Source organism: Vidua macroura, chromosome 13 (assembly GCF_024509145.1).
Source record: "Vidua macroura isolate BioBank_ID:100142 chromosome 13, ASM2450914v1, whole genome shotgun sequence".
Lineage (NCBI taxonomy): Eukaryota > Metazoa > Chordata > Aves > Passeriformes > Viduidae > Vidua > Vidua macroura.
In genome coordinates, this window is record NC_071583.1 from 14638175 (window position 1) to 14654944 (window position 16770).

The 16770-nt window shown below is 45.9% G+C and overlaps 1 protein-coding gene across 1 annotated transcript in view; it reads right to left on the reverse strand.

Moving 5' to 3' along the window:
- The window catches only part of DNAH1 (dynein axonemal heavy chain 1), a 71982-nt gene that overhangs the window by 20779 nt on the left and 34433 nt on the right, over positions 1-16770 (reverse strand). The window contains exons 30-50 of the mRNA XM_053989438.1: positions 16523-16628; positions 15352-15465; positions 14874-15023; positions 14294-14380; positions 14014-14200; positions 13809-13900; positions 13177-13331; positions 11419-11596; positions 11114-11308; positions 10327-10446; positions 9546-9704; positions 9176-9280; positions 7871-8011; positions 7221-7381; positions 6386-6543; positions 6080-6253; positions 5670-5708; positions 4420-4598; positions 2421-2651; positions 879-1075; positions 359-494 (exon numbers count right to left, since the gene is read on the reverse strand). Coding sequence (XP_053845413.1) covers positions 359-494; positions 879-1075; positions 2421-2651; positions 4420-4598; positions 5670-5708; positions 6080-6253; positions 6386-6543; positions 7221-7381; positions 7871-8011; positions 9176-9280; positions 9546-9704; positions 10327-10446; positions 11114-11308; positions 11419-11596; positions 13177-13331; positions 13809-13900; positions 14014-14200; positions 14294-14380; positions 14874-15023; positions 15352-15465; positions 16523-16628 — 3064 coding nt within the window. The remainder of the gene's footprint in view (positions 1-358; positions 495-878; positions 1076-2420; positions 2652-4419; positions 4599-5669; positions 5709-6079; positions 6254-6385; positions 6544-7220; positions 7382-7870; positions 8012-9175; positions 9281-9545; positions 9705-10326; positions 10447-11113; positions 11309-11418; positions 11597-13176; positions 13332-13808; positions 13901-14013; positions 14201-14293; positions 14381-14873; positions 15024-15351; positions 15466-16522; positions 16629-16770) is intronic.

Consider the following 16770-nt stretch of genomic DNA (forward strand, 5'->3'; position numbering starts at 1 on the left):
TTTTTGAAAAGGAAAACAATCATTTTACTTAGGACTCCTAATATCAGTGGCCAATAGTGCTTAGTTTCAGACAGCTAAAACCTATGTACCCACCAAACCTTTGGGTGGAGCTGAAAGAAGTTTCCTTGAGCAAGAGAAGAATCCACCCACTCACACACAGCTCTACAGACCCTCTAGCAATAAATGCACCACCTCTAGTTTCCCTGGAGCTATTTTATAAGATATGGGCTACTGAAGAAATACAAGTTGTGTCTGGTTTTGTCAAGTTCCTTAATACTCTGTAGGGGAATTTATTAGGCTTAGAGATGTGTTTCTGACTGCTTTTGAGATGGAATCCACCATGCTAATAGTCCTGTACCTGTGTGTCTACAAATAGGAAGGTCTTGGGTAGACTTTGAAGGCCTGCCTTCATCATGACCTTCCTCACATCATCTCGCCATTCGGTCATGCCATAATTTTTGGACAGTTCAATCTGGAAACATTCATTTTCTGCCCTGAAGGAAAAAGAGGCCTGTGGAGTTACATCAAATTAAAACATTCTCTTCTGTCAACGCCCAGTATGTCTTGTGGACTCCGAGTGAAAGGACTCAAGCAAGTTCTTCTGTTACTGTGAGTCCTGAGCACACACATGTCCTTGTGCACCAAGGACAGCTACCAACCCAGGAGCAGGTTTTACACAAAGCAGAGACACCTGAGCTAGCCAGAAACCCAGTGCAGCTGTGCATGTTAACTGAGTCCTAGCTCTTGACTCATTTGAGGAGTCAGCAGCCAGAAAAACACGTAACTGGCATTGGGAAGGGCAGAAAAAGAGATTCTCTGAAGACAGCCCCAGTGGAGCTGCTCCCCATCACATGCATAGGTGGGAGTGCATTACTTACATGTGAGATGCCAGTCTGGTGAGAGACTGTCTCCCACTTCCCCCAACACCCAGCAGAAGAGCATTCCCTGGAGCCTGCCGCAGGATCCGGCTGATTCGGCAGATGTGCTGGATCGCATCCATGAACAGCACAAGCTTCAGCTCTGGGGTGTTGCTTTGATTGTACTCCTCCAGGTAGTCCTCAATCACCAGCTTCAGCTGTGGGCAGAAACATTCAGTTGTGGCTGAGATAAAAGCAGTTATTGGGGTTGGGGGGAAGGTTACTGTCTGCTGGCACAGCCAGGAGTAGGGGAGAGCAGAGCCTGGTGCTTAACAGAGTCTGGGAGCAGCTCTCCTCTGGGCTCCTAAGGAACTGCCATTGGATGGGCTGAATTTAGTTAGTGGTGGTGGCAGCAGCTGTTCAATGGTGACCTTAAACTAACTCAGGCAAATGACTACACTCTGCTGTTCCCAACTGTGCTGTTTGCCTTGAGAAACAGCAGGGTGTAGTTCAAAATAAAAGAGCTTATAGCTGCCTGATCCATACTGCTCCAGGGCCTCCCTCTGGGTTAGTTTCCTTGCTCTATAGCTGACCACTGTCTGCTGCTGAATCCTGTGGTTAGCATTCTGGCTGGAAAGCACAGGTGCTGGGGAAGAAAGCAACACTGGCTGTAGATGAGTAAAGGAGCACACTCCTCTCCCAGTCCAGCCATCACATGGAATAGCTGCAGGAGCAGTTCCTCTTGCCCTTCCCAGGGCTCTCTTCAACAGCACCCTCAGGCCAGAGAAGGAGATGAAGCATGAAGACATCTGGGATTGGATCCTACCCTCTCAGCAATCTCACTGTGAAGCTGGGAAACTAACACCAGCTGGAATTCATACAGTGCTGAGATCCCTGCCTAGATGCCAAAGTCCTGTGTGCATCAGTGGGGATTGTGCAGCTGCCTCTATGTCTGGCTGTCTCAGCTGTACTCACCTCGGTGGGGGACAGGCCTACCTACTTTGCAGAAGGGGTTGGAAAGCTCAGTTAATTACCAGCCCTTGTCACACAGCTATCACAAGAGGAGAGACAACAGAATAATCATCTGTTTCTGATAATGAGTGCAAAATGCACCACTCATTGCCTTTGCTTAATTACCACTATCCAAGTACTCCCAGTATCTTCTCCAACAGGGAGTCTGGCAGTAACATTAATTACTTGTAAAGGTCAATTGTGAAGTCTTTAATGGCAAAAGTAGTATTGTTTGGGGGTAATGTGCCATTTCTTTCCAGCAAATTTCACTTTTCAGTCCCAAGTGTGACTCATTTGGGAGATTTGGCATAGCAGGCTGCCTCCAGGATTGCAATGCAGAGACAGCTTGTTCCACCTCAACTGCCCATCACAACAAATACAGCCACTATTCATAAATGTGGTAGGATTTCACAGGAGAGCCCTGGAACGGTTTGTAGTTTCAGACCCCTCTAATTAAAGCACCACTATTGTTACTATTACTGTTTTCCTTTGTTTGTAGAAAACTGGGGAAGATGAGGACATTTTTCCCAACGTGATTCCCAGGGTCCTTACCTTATCCTGGCTGTCGATTGCTTGGTATACTTTGACATTGGCACCTGGCTCCATGAAGTCTCCAAACAGAACTGGCTGGGTGGGAATGACCTCCTCAAAAGTGGTGCCAAACTCCTCCATCTTCTTCGTCATTAGGTTGTCAAACCAGGTCCGGTCCTCATCACTGACCAAGCGATCACGGAAGACCCGGCAGCTCTCGTGGTACCACAGTCTCAGCAGGTGCTCTTTGTTCTGGTAGGAAATCCCAGCAAAACAGCCCCCGTGAGAGAAGCACAGAAGTGTTATGAGCATTGCTGTCAGCAAAGCTGGTTCCTGCCCAGCATGTGGCCAGCTCCACTCCTGTTACAAGGCAACTGGAGCGGAGAAAGAACTGGGCGGAGGAAGCTGCTTTTCCTTCTCCCCTCAAAAACAACTCTTGTCAAAACAGCTGCTTTGTGGAGCTCATTACAGCATCACTTTATCCCCCTCTATTTGTCCATATGTCAGGCTTTCTTTGAGAGATTTAAATGTGTTCTTTATTCTTATCTTTCACCAGTTTGATTTAATTTGCACAGTTTTCTTGTGTGTTTTTTGAAAGATCCTTTTATTGGCTGATAGCACAGAACCTATAGTATTTAGGGTCCTAAGTACTTCCTGTGATAATTCAGTCTCTACTAGCCAGACTGGAGGCACAGCAAGGTTCGCAGGAGAGCTGAAGGGGCAGAAGCAGGTAATAGGACAACACCTCTGCCCCTGCTTGGTCCCTGTCTGATTCCCCATTGCTCCATCCAGCCTGAATGGGTGGGCTGTGTCCTACTGACTCCCTGTGGCCACTCACCTGCTTCCATGCCAAGGAAGGACTGTGATGAAGAGGGTGTCTACCTGCTACTGGTACCAGGCAATAGCCAAAGGGGAGGCCACCACACCCCTTGAGCAATATCAAAATGCATCTTCAATGGGAAATTGAAGCCTGTTTGCAGGCCTGTGAATGAGGCCTCAACTAGAACATTTCAGTCACTAGTGGTGTCCCTCAGGGGTCTGTACCAGGGCCAGTTCTATTTAATATTTTTATTGATGACATGGATGAGGGTATTGAGTAAATTAGTAAATTTGCAGACAACACTAAGCTGGGAGTGTGTGTCCATCTGTAGGAGGGCTCTGCAGAGAGACCTGGAATGGCTGGATAGATGGGCAGAGTCCAATAGGATGAACTTTACTAAATCCAAGTGCGGAGTCCTAAATTTTGGCCACAATAACGCCTGCAACGTTACAGGCTGGGGACAGAGTGGCTGGACAGTGCCCAGGCAGAAAGGGACCTGGGGGTACTGGTCGACAGCTGACTGAACATGAGCCAGCAGCATGACTGAACATGGCAGCCAAGAAAGCCAATGGCACCTGGCCTGTATCAGGAATAGTGTGGCCAGCAGGACCATAGAGGTCATTCTGCCCCTGTACTTGGCACTGCTGAGGCCACACCTTGAGTGCCGTGTCCAGTTCTGGGCCCTCAGTTTGGGAAGGACGTTGAGACGCTCGAGCACATCCAGGGGAGGCAGCGAGGCTGGTGAGGGGCTGGGAACACAAACCCTGTGAGGAATGGCTGAGGGAGCTGGGGGTGTTCAGCCTGGAGAAAAGGAGACTCAGGGGTGAACTTGTCACTCTCTACAACTCCCTGAAAGGTGGCTGTAGTCAGGTGGGGTTGGTCTCTATCACCAGGCAGCAACTGACAGAACGAGAGGAGACAGTCTTAAGCTGTGCCAAGGAAAATATAAGTTGGATATTAGGAAAAAGTTTTTTACAGAAAGAGTGATAAAGTGCTGGAATGGTCTGCCTGGGGAAGTGGTGGAGTCACCACCCCTGGATGTGTTTAAAAGAAGATTGGATGTGGCACTGGGTGCCATGGTTTAGTTGAGGTGTTGGGTTGGACTTGATCTTGAAGGTCTCTTCCAACCTAGTCATTCTGTGAATCTGTGATTTCTGGTCTTGTCCTGAGTGGCAGGGCTGTGCTGATGGGAGGACTCACCTCAACCTTGCCAGGCTCAGCCATGAGCATGCCCTGGAACACCTTTGAGAGGTCTCTCAGGTTGAAGGTGTAATGCGACTTTGCTGGTGTGGGCAGCAGCTGGGATGTGATGGTCATATACACGGAGATCGTGGCATCGACTAGGGGCTCGTTCAAGTCCTTCACTGCATCTGCTCCCGCTGCAGAGACACAAGTAGTTGGAGAGGATGTCAAGATGGTAACTCTGGGCTGAGAAGGTCCTTGCAGTGCAGGAAGGTGGCACTGAGTGGCAGAGGCGCTGGCTAGCACTTGGGCAGGAACACACTTTTTTCTGTTTTTTTCTGAGAGACAGTGAGGGACCTGTCCAAGCACCTGCTCACTGCAGTGGACAGCTGCCAATGGGTTTTATCAACTAATGTGAACCAGATTTAGACATGGAAGAATGCTGTGGTGTGAAGACTTCATGCCCCCCAGGAACAGAGGAGGCGCTGCCAGACAGGTAATTGATGTGTACCTGAAATATTCCAGACAGGTTTTCCTTCTCCTTCCTTGCACTCCCGCAGTGAAATCTCAGCTACTTTTAAGCAAGAAGGTGTGAGTGCCCTCTTAGCTAAACCCCCTGCAATTCATTATGCTCAGCAAATGCAAAACCACTGAGGAATAATTTCTTATGCAATAGTCTGGCAAGATTTAAACACAGCTGCCAGTTTTAGAGCATAATTATTTTTTTCTCCCAGTGAAGTTTATTACAAACACTCCTGGAGAAGTAGAGCCCTGTGACACCCCAGCATTTTGCACTTTTTTGCATTCTTTCAAAAATCCTTTAATTTCTTTCTAAATCACAGCTAGATGTTTCAGTGTGCCCCTGAGATCACAGTCAGGTACCGGTGCTTGTGAATATTGCAAGCACTCAGAGACCTCTGCTTTGCTTCTCCCATAGCTGACTATTCTCACTCCTTTCTACTGGCAGATTTGCAGATGAGGGCATATTTAAAAAGATGATCCTCAATTCCCACCCTGTCAAGTATAAGAGGACTAATTTCACTCCAAATGAACCATTTTTTCATGGTGGCTGTAGCACCATGCTCAGATCCACCCTGCTCAGCTGTCCACAGGCTGCAGCAGATGGAGAGTAACAGAAGGCTCTGCTTCCACAGAAGGCTGTTGTCTGGACAAGTGTCTGTCTGCTGAAAGCACAGGTAAGCTGTGCCATGCTGTGCTCACCAGCTTGCTCTGTTCACAGTCTCTCTCATCTTTCTGCTCTTACTTACGCACTGGATTTCTGTAACTTTTTTCTCCTAGGAATCCATCTAGAAAAAGACAAAAAAATTAGTTCTGGCTTTACCTGCTGAGGTTAAGAATATCTGCATCACCCATCACAAACAAAATCCTCTTTGAAAGGCCCAGGCTATAGGATAACATATTGCAACTGTGAAAACCAAAGCTGAAGTTTGCTGATTTTCACCAGCAGAGTTTGGCCCTGAGACTAATAGGGTATGAGCTCTCTGTTTGCTAAGCCTCATAAAACACTTTCCTTAAAGCATCTTCGAGTGACTACTGCAAGTCCAGCTTTCAACACTTTGATCAGATCATCAATATTAATTGCTCCTCTTCCAAACTCCATTGTCATCAAGGTGACTTTCAACATGAGGAGAAGGTGGCAGTTTTCTGCAGGACTTACCCATCCAGCTGCCAAGGATGGTGGAGAAGATCTTCTTCTTGCTGCTCTCATCCATCTCAGTGAAGGAGAGGTAGTTGAAATGGCGAGTGAGGCGTGGAGTGACAGGATTCCTTCCCCCTCCAGGAGGTCCCATGGCACAGACAAAATTAATATCTACCAGCTTCTTAAAAGTACCTTTGAGAGTGCAAAATCAGGAATGAGTGCTGAGTTGTAGCTAAAAATCCTCACCACAAGTCTCCACGGCAGGTATACATTTCTAACAGGCCAACTCTTGCCAAGAGCTCTGGCCAAGGATCTGGGTCATACCGATCTGTTTCCGGTCGTACCAGCCCTGGTGGTCCATCCACTGCCGCAGCAGCTCGATGGGTGGCTGGGCTCCATACTGCTCCAGCATGGGCATGTTCAAGTCATCGATAAAAAATATGAAATACCGACCAACTGGAGGCCCAAACACTCCCTTCCGCCTGCAAGGACAGAACCCGTGTCAGGACACAGGAAATGTACTTCTAACTTGATTCAAATGCATGGCTTTTTCCTCTGGATGCTTCCTGAGTTAACAGTTTCAGCTATTTTTTTACACTTGATACACTCCTTTGTAAGGACCTTTGCATGGAAAAGATCTGGAGCAATGTTCAAGGCATTGGCTTCTCTCCAAGTGAAATTTTGTCTACTTATGCACAATGCCAAGGAGTAAATGGGTGCAAATAAAAGCAAAGCTTGAGCCCATGAACCTGTTGGAAACTTCAAACCAGTGGCTGACCAGGGAGGTGAAATGGAAGCTGTTTACTGTGGGGAGTGGGATTGCGGGTGGGCAGTCACATTTTCTCCCTTCATCACTTTCTGTAAAGATCCCACACCAGGATTTGCAAACACCTGTGCTGTGAAATGTAGTATTTCTGGAATAACTAGATTTGGAGCAACTTCTACCGACCCTCACTAATCCTTCTCACTTTCTTGCCATTATAACAAGCTATTATTGGCTCTCACAATCCCAGCTCAGATGTGCCGTGTGTCCTACATGTCATCCACAGCTATACGTGCTCAGGGCCCCTTCAGGTCTTGGGATGAAACTAAATAGCCAAGTTGATAGAAACACTGAGCTCAGGGATATTGCCTTTGCACACACAGAAAGGAATCTTGCCTCTTATCCAGTTTGCTGTCGATGAGATCCTGGGTTTGGTTAGAAGAGGTGCGTGCTGAAAACATCAGGAAGTGGGTGATGTATTTGTTAGGCAAGTTCTTCAAGAGCTTGTCCGCAATTGTGAGAGTCTTCCCTGTGCCAGTGGGACCAATGCAAAGAACCTAGAAGCACAATCAGCAATGCAACATAATCATAGGCAAGCAGCCTGTGTTTCCCAGAACTCTGACACTGTCTGGAGGAAATGCAGGTTTACTGCTCTTTTAGGCATTTGAAAGCTGGGAGAGGGCTCTTGGACTTGCTTCTTCAATAAGGTCAGCTGCCCAATACCAAAATCTCTTGGTGTGGATGAAATCCAACCAGAGAAGTACAAAGTGGTACTGTAGGAAACAGGTAAAGAGGGATGGTGATGGGCTATCTAGCAATTCCTGCATTTTGATGAACAACTGAGTGTTGATATCCCTTCGGGGTGCTGGCATGGTGCCTGGGGACCGAATGGATAACTCAGTGCTTAAGCGCCGATTTGGAGCAGAGAAATACAAATCCATGGAAGTGGGAAATAATCTCATAGTATTAGGTAGCTGTTAAGTTCTGAGTGCACTGCGAGAAGAAGAGGTTGAATAAAAAATTCAAAAACAAGGCTGGGCACGTACTGGCTTATAGTTGGTGAGCAACAGCTCCAGCAGATAGGCCATTCGGACTGTGTTCATTGTGGGCACAATAACGTCACAGAAATTGGTGTCTGGAAGCATGGTGAACTTTGCTGTAGCATCCAGCCACACCTCCCAGTGTACCTGAAAGATTGGAGTCTGCTTAGAGGGGGCATCTGTCCCTTCTAAGAAAAAGGAAACTATTTCTGCTATTTTCCCCGTCACTGCTCTCTATGTAATAGCTTGGATTCTGGTGAGAAATTCAGGTTTCCAACCCCTCTGTTGAGTCTTGCTACCCTTACCTTTCTGTATGGAAATGCTGGGAGTGTTTGACTCGTTACTTTTGCGGGGGGGACAGAGCCTGAGACTTAGAGGTCATTGCCCCAGCAGCAACACACCTGCCCTCCCTTCTGAGAACTGGGATTAAAACAGGTTGGAGCACTTGTGATATCTGCAAGAATAGGAATTCTGCCCATGGCAGAGGGCCAAAGAGGGCTTATCTGGGCTCCTGTCTTTCCATTCCGTGCCATCACCCCTGTTGCACTCAGAGGCACATGAAGTTTTCTACTCGTACAAGATATGGATCTCTTGTGCTAGATTGAAGCTGCATATGAGCCTCCCAGAGGCCACTATACAAATGAGATAGAGCTTCTGCCTGGGCTATGCTGGAGAATACAGGAGAAAATCTACATTCCTGACCACCCCATGTGGCCTTCCCACAGAGACCACACTGGCACCTTCTGTTAAGTACCTGACACTCCTGTAGGGTTCTTTGTTTCATTTCAGGAAGGGGAAGCATTTTCCCTCCTTTTTAAATTCCTTTTAGCCCAGAGTCTGGTGACTGTCAGTCAAGATGACCCTGACATGCCCTACACTGCTGTCTCTTGTGAAAAAGATGGAATATTTATCTGCCGTGCTGCTATTCCAGACTCTGCTGCACATAGCTCTTCTGCTGTTGTTCACTGCTTTCTAACACAGACAGATCTATCCATATGACTTCTCCCTGTCCTCCAGCAGCCACACCTGTACCACCACTCACTTTTCTGAGCACTGACAGAGACACATAGGAATCAACTGACCAGCTCTTGGCTCAGCTTTGAAAGATCTGGTTCACAGCTCTGAAGGCAAGAAACTGCTTCTTGATTCAATGAAAAGGTTAATTTTGATTTAAACATTCCTGTTTGCTTTCTATAGTCCTTTCTTCTTTGCCCTTGATGAGAAAATCCTTTCAAATCCTGTAGGACTATGTTACTTCCTGGTCCCTCCTCCTAAATTACCCAGCTTGGAATTAAAAATTAAATATTTTACCTCTCTGGGGACTTCTTCATCCAGATCTTCTTCAGTACTGCTAAGCCCAGCATCATCCAGTTTATAGTCATAAACCAGTCCTTCTTCTGGGAAGAGTAACCGGACCTGTGAGAATAAAGCTGTGGTGAACCTGGCTGCCACTCAGCTGAATTCACAGGAGGATATGCACTACTTCAAGGAAGACTTTACTATCAGGCCAGGGGGCTCAGGTCTCTCCCAGAACTTCCAGCTCCAGGAGTCCCCTTGAGAGAGTGGCATACCAGATGCCAACAGGAAGTCCATCCAAAGCCTCCAGGCATTCAGCTTTGATCCCCATTCCTCACTACTAATTCCATTATAACTAGAGAAGATCTGTTTTTCTTTTACTCACCCTTTCCTTTGCCATCTTCTTCCTGAGCCATGAGCTAAAGGCCTCACGACCTAGGGAATCTCCAGTAGCACCCACACTCCAGATCAGGGCAAATATAAACCAAGGTTCAATCAGCTCTCCCATACGAGCAATCTTCTCTCGGGGAATTGTCTTAAATCCCTTAGAACCAGAGACAAGCAGAAGAAAAATTCTCAGGTATAATTACAGCACACAAACCCCAGACTCTTCTTAATTTGCTCATAATTCTATTCAGCTTCTATGTATTTTTTTCTAGCCAGTTTTTCACAGGCCTTGTTAATATATTATGTGGATTAAAATTTGTAGTTTCATTGGTGTACTTGAGAGACTCCCTTTGCTGAACTAACGTCACTCAAAAGGAGATGGGAGAAGAATTTAGTCTTAGGTTTTTAATTTGAAAATTGTCCAGCCTTCTTCAATACCAATTCTCAAAGGACCTGCAATCTGAAGTGCATCACTGCTCAGCCCTGATCTCTGCTTTCCCCTCATTCTCCAATTCCCTCTGCTATAAATAAAAGTGAACCTCTGCCCTCCAGCCTGGTAGGCATGGAGCTTATCTTGTGTTCCTTCAGCCGACAGAGCATAATCCTTCCAGGTTTACCTGTGATTTGCTGGATGCTGCATTACCTTCTGCCACATAGATGAGCTACAGAATGACCTTTCTGCACCAGCATCTTGTTCTCTGGTGACTAACCCTTTCCATGACTTAGCGTCCTTAGGAGTTACAGACACAAGTAACAGTGACAGAGGTAGCAAAATCTACCTTAATGGGAATGAAAGGCTGATACAAACATTCCAAGAGCACGAGGAGGCTCATTGTGAGGTTACCGTCTGTAGAAGCAATTATCTCCTTCACAGAGCTTCGTAAAAAGTCGATGGCCTCCTGGAAAGACAGGCAGGGACAGCTCAGTGTCACCATGCAGCACAGCTGTCTTTGGTTTTACCTTCTTGTTCACCTCCATCATGTTATGTTTAGCAGGGAGACCATGACTGAGAATGCTGCCATTTCCAACTGCATCCCAAGTACCATCATTTTTACTGGAGAAAAGCAAAACAAGCCCCTAGGTTCAGTCTTAACACCAAGAAACCTCTGGGCCTCCCTCTTGGTTCTGTGCAACACTTATGTGCATCTTGTGCTATCACTGCTGTTAAATGGTTTGCTCCCTTTAGAGCCTTCCTTTGTAGCTCCAGGTTCTTCATTAAAATAATGGCTTATCAGCAGAGTAAAAATAACAAGACTTGCTTGTACAACCTTCTCCCTGGAGGTACTCCATTCTAAGCTATGGAACTGCACTAGGGATGGTTTTGTCCAGAAGATAATTTTGAAATGAAATAAAGCCAACTATAATGACCAATAAGACTTAGTCACATCTACAGAGATCAGTGAGTAACCTCTACTAAAGCCACAAAATTCACAGAGAAGCTTCCATGATAGATATTATGCTGGTAGGAAATGTTACCACAATGGCATTTAGATCCAGGCCTTGACAAGTGTGGGCTGGTTGATGTTCAAGATGACATGGAAAGGCTGGAACAGAACAGTAGCTCACCTGGAGGAATCTCTTGAAGAGAGATGCCAGCTGCTGTGCGAAGCGCTGCATGACATCTGGCATATTTTTCAGCCAGCATTGAATGAAAGGCTCCAGCCCCAAAATGCTGGGTTCCAGGTAAACCATGCCACAGCGGGAGACTGTGGCAGGGGAAGCAACAGCCAAATCCTGGACTTCAAACATCATGGTCATGCTCTGGAAATTAGAAAAGAAAGGATAAAGACCTGCTCACTTTTGATACATATTTCAGTGCAGGGAGGAAGGAGTACAGACAACAGGCAGCAAAAGTGGGAGGGATTAGTTACATCTGTCATCTTGATGATTTCCCCTGAGCTGAGGCACAGCTTCTTATTGTCATCAAGTACAGTGTTCATGTTCTCAATCCACAAAGCATCCACTGGCCCATCAAACATGTACCACTTCTTGTTGGAGTCAGTGGCCACGGTTCCCCGACGCATGAGTGTGGAAAAGATCCCGTCTGTCCTGAAAGGCAGGAGGAAGGCAGGGCTTGGCCCATTCTGGTTTTGCTGAAATAAATGGCAAAGTTCCCACCACAAAAGGCAATCTTATCCTGCTTCATGTGTCTCTCTTATCCATGAGCTGCAGAAAGGTCCACCTCATTCTTTTTTTTACTGAGACACATCTCAGCCTGAGTGACACCACAAAGCAATTTCTTTGGGCATCAGGATCTGGAATTTATGTCATTTAACTATAAGATGTCAAGCTTTCCTTTAACATCTCTGTCCTTAGTGAAGAGTAAAGAGGCCTTGGTAGCATCCAGTTCAGGTCACAGGCAGATTATCTGCTCTCTGGAGGTGCCTCTTTTTCTCTGCTTCGCAAGGTTAAAAGGATAAATCCAGGCTAAAGAGCATGACCCTACCCTCTTTATAACTGAAATTCCCCATCCTCAGCTGCCTGTGGACCCAGGTGGTGCTGGAGCTGGTGACCAGGAGAGCAGACACAAGGAATGCTGGCTGTTGACAGCAAGAATTTAATCTGTACATGGAAACCTTGAGCAGAGTTTCCATTCAGACCCTGGACTTGACTACTGCTATTAAATAATTATTTGTTATTTTTATAGTACTAGTGAATTCCAGGGTATTGTTACTGAGATCAAGGGAAAACAGTCTGTTCTAAAGCTCAGCTAATTAAAGCAGATGGATTTGTCTGTAAATATATTTTACACAACTGCTGTATTTTTCTTTTTTGTCATATTGACATGCCCGTGTAGAGTCACATCATAAATAAACTGTTGAGCTTAACTGGAGGGCCTATAAAATGTCCTTCAGTAAATATGTACCAGATTCTAAGCTGGGAAGCTCTGGTCACAGCATCAGTAATGTTTGCTGGCTTGCACTTTTCCTAGAGGTAGGTAGTTTTATATATGTTTAGTTTCCCTCATTTAACAGAACACAGTCTTTAGCTTTGCCCTGAGACAAGTGCTGGCTGACAGGGCCAAAGGGAGATTCACACTGCTTCTCACATCCTAGCTTATGGATAAAGTGAGCTGCAAAGTCAACCTCAGGTCACATATGGAAACATATACAGTAGGACCTGGCTATAAAGAGGGCAAGTGGGCTATTTGTTCTTGTTTCCAAAACATGTAAGCAAGCAGGAGCCCTGGCAACAGGAACGAAATTCCTCTTTATGCCTCAAAGTCATTCCTCATCACTCAAGGATACCAGAGTATTTATACAGAACAATTCAAGTGCACAGTACAGAGGTCACTTTTCTTCAGAAGCAAAGCAAGTGTTTTTAAGCTGCTGTATCTTAGGAGCAGGGGCATGTGCTCCAAAGCTATTGAATTATTGTTCTGCAGTTAATGCTGTGAGCTGAGCTGCAGGAACTGTCTGGGCATGTGCTGGCAGACGGGCCAAGTGCACAATGAGGGATGTCAGCTTAAATCGCCGTGACTGGCTATTGTAGCTGGGTGGGGATAAGGACTTGATCGCTTCTGGTTTTATGCCACCACCCCAAACGGTTCTCAGCCTTGGAGAGAAGACACTCAAGACCAGGAAAGTGTTTTCTGTCTGGAAGAAAGGAAAGAAGGTTTTGTACTTTACCATTCATGCGTTAACAAGTTGAACTCTCCATAAAGCTGGCCCATTGTGATGGATTTGGGATTCAGTACAAAGTAGCGGACTGCTTCGTAATTCCCACCACTGGCTGCAGGCTGACCTTTCAGTGATGTCATTGCAGCTGCCAGGACTTCATAACTCTGCAAGAGCAGGACAGCCAGAGAGTTAACTGCCATGGCTCCAGAGCGACAAAGCCACTTGCTCTCACATCAACTGCATTCAAATGCAGTGAGAAAAGAGACATAGTGAAGGGTAATATCATAGTACAAAGATGACTGGCTGAAATAAAAGCACAGAAATTAAGCACTCTATATGCAGTGGAGGAGAAAGTTAGATCTTCTGTGCAAGAGGCCTGAAGCACCTAGAGAGGTCAAAGTATGTCTCAGCCTCAGAAATGTGCAGCAGAACTAATGAGCCTCAGTCTAATCTCCCAGTTCAAAAGTGAACTAGTAATATACCTCCCCATGGCTATAAATTATTACTAACAGGCAGCATCTTTGTGCCCTGACTTCTGTCTGAGAGGAGCTTTAGATGCCAGTAGGGGTCTTCTGTAAAACTTAACCCACTGCATAGGTAGGTGTTGTTTTCCTGGGGCTAGCACAGTGTCTCACCCATACCTTTGTCTTCCCAGAACCTGTTGGTCCCACCAGCATCAGGCCATGACGAACTACGGTGGTCTCATACAGCTGGATGCATTTAGTCACAAAACCTGTACAGGAAGATGATGCAGAGTGGGTCTGGGAACACATCTCTTTCCTAGGGCAGCATGCTGGACTAAAGGTCCAGGTCCAGAGGGAGCTTTTGGAGAGCCTTTCCCCTCACCATCAACATCCTTCAGATTTGCCTGGAGGCAGGATTTGCGGATGGCTTCTTCCAGGATGCCATAATCAACAGGTGTTTCTTTGATATTCGGAAATAAATCAGAGACAATACCATTGAAGAGCTTGAGGTCATCCTGCAGGAATTTGGGTACGTTGGCATCCCTAATAGCTCGCAGGCAGATCAGCTCCTGCAAGGATTTGAGAACTCAGGACTTCAGAGATCTTTCCTCTTGTATGAGGCCCCATAAGTCTATGGCAGAGTGAAGTACAAGCACATTTACCTCATCCATATCAGGATTCTCTCTTTTGAGATTGCCAGCTGTTGAGATGACAGTCTTCACAGCTCTCATCCCAAAGTCATAGTGGTCCTGAAAAAGGCACAGAGGAAACAATATCATCAGATAGAGGAGCACCACTAAAAAAGTAAACTTAAGCATGCACTCAGTTAGCAGGTGAGAAAAGAAATATGAGAGAGTTATGCCTTCAGAACAATTCCTCCTTCATCCAACTCTAGTCTCAGTATCCTTCAAACAGCTAATTAGTCCTCAGCTGTACAGTCTATGAATGGGAGAGATGAGAATAAGTGCACAACGAAAAATCCTAGATGGAAGGAAAAGCAGGCAGAGCTGTTTGGCTCAACTGTCCTGCCACTGTAATCCTAAATAGGATTTAAGGTGAATCCAAGTCCAGCCACAGGAGCAGAAATGAGAATTAGAAAGAAAGAAGGAAGATAAAGAATAGGTGAGGTGACCTTTTTGAGATATGCTATGACAAGGCACCAAGAAAACCATCTGGGTACTTCATGCCTAGGCTGAGAAAGTCTCACATTTAAAAAACAGTCTTGGACATTAAGGCATCTACCTGGGAGCTGAGCTGTTCTGACAATAGTTTGAATGTTGTGGTGATCTTCTTTGCAAGGACTTTGGCTTCATTAAACCCAAAGGAGTAGAGTGAGATCTCAGCAATCATGGAGTAATCTGGGACCATCATAGCCACAGGACGAAAGAGAGCCTGGAACATAGAGATTCAACACAATGTTCAAAACACTGTCGTTTCTTGCTTTTCTTCCCAGCAAACTGAAAAGGCTGAGTATCCATTCCAGACTGTTTAGAGGACACAACATGAGTGTGCCTGGCAGCTGTCACTGTAGCATCCTGGCAGACTGCAATCTGAACAGTGCCATTTCCTTACACATGTGGTTCAAATCTCAAAGTGATCCTGGAGGCTCTCCACCAGCATCACACCCTAACTCTTGTCATGGACACACTGGTGGGTCCAGGTAGCACCCAGCACCTTTATTGCCCCTCTTCTTTCTGTCTGTGCAGCCTGCCCTCCTTACCTTCAGGTTATCGGGCAGTTCAGTGCGCCCAGCGTACCCTGGGTTCATTGTGATGAAGACTGCACAGGATGGGACCAGTGGGATCTCTGTGCCTTCAAATATGAAGGTTTCCACCTGGAAAATTAAAAATATGATCATCCTCGAAGAACAGAGCCTGGCCTGCAAACTTAATAATGTAGCAGAATCTTCCAAGAGGAGAACAATAGCTTTTAGTTGTTAAATTATAAAGCACAAACACACACAGAGCTGCCCACAACAGTGACTCAATCTGGTCCCACTGCAGGAACCCAGTATTACCAGCAATATTTTTCCCTGTTTAAAAGACTGGGCTTGTGGAAGATTTACTGATAGGTTAAATTTTCTTTTTTTTTTTTTCTTTAAACTCTCGAACGGACTTCTATCCCTTCAGCTGTAAACAAACGTCTTTCCATTTATTTTGCACTAGAGATCAGACTTGAATTAACTCATGGCAAAGAGGGCAAAGAGAAACCTAAATCCTTTTTAAAGCTGTGTAGGTAGTAATTTCAGATGGGGGATAAAGTAATGCAGAAGAATTTACAGAGAGCAAGTTTCTAATTCCAAGCCAAAGTCAAGGAGATTCAGGTCTTAACCCTTCTGGGCCTCCAGAGAACAAAGCAGAGGCTGGCTGCTAGACCGGCTGACAGCTGAATCTCCATTAAAGCCAACGATTCACAACTACAATGCACGAATATGCATTTTTCTGCACATACTGGCTTTTGTGAATCCACCAAAGCTTCGTTAACACATTTAGACAAATTTGGTGCTGAGCAACTCATGTCAGAACACTGACTGCCTTTATCACAGCTCCAATTTTGATCAGCTCAGCGGATCTGTATCAGAATGTCTCCCACACCAAAGTCTGCTGGCACTACAGCTCAAGCTGAGAGGTACTTTAGCCTGTGAGAGTGTGGGTAACTCTGGCAGTATAGACTAAGGTGAAGTTAAAAATTCCCCTGAGGATGTTGACTGTAATAGACTGATAAGATGTGCCATAGTTAGGACATTGTTCAAACCTCTCCTCAAGGATGTCTGTTAAGAGTTGCCCCTGAGAAGTGAAGCTTGAAGGTGTGTGCAGGGACAAGGGCTTGCCTGAACTACCTCAAGTGGAGATATTTTTGCCTGCCTTTGCATCCACATGTTCCTTACATACCCTCTGCTGCTGTGCTTTCTGGATGGTTGTGATTTGCTGGGCCACCACAGACAGCACCTCGATATCGATGCGGTTGAACTCGTCGAAGCAAGCCCAGGCACCAGAGCTGGGCAAGGAAGGAAGAATGAAGGGAGTCAGGGACACCACACAGGAGCAAACTTGCAGTCAAATGTTCAGCTAGATCTAGAAGTTATATATCCACATACTAGGTAGGCATAACAGAGACTAGAAGAGAACACAAAAGGGCC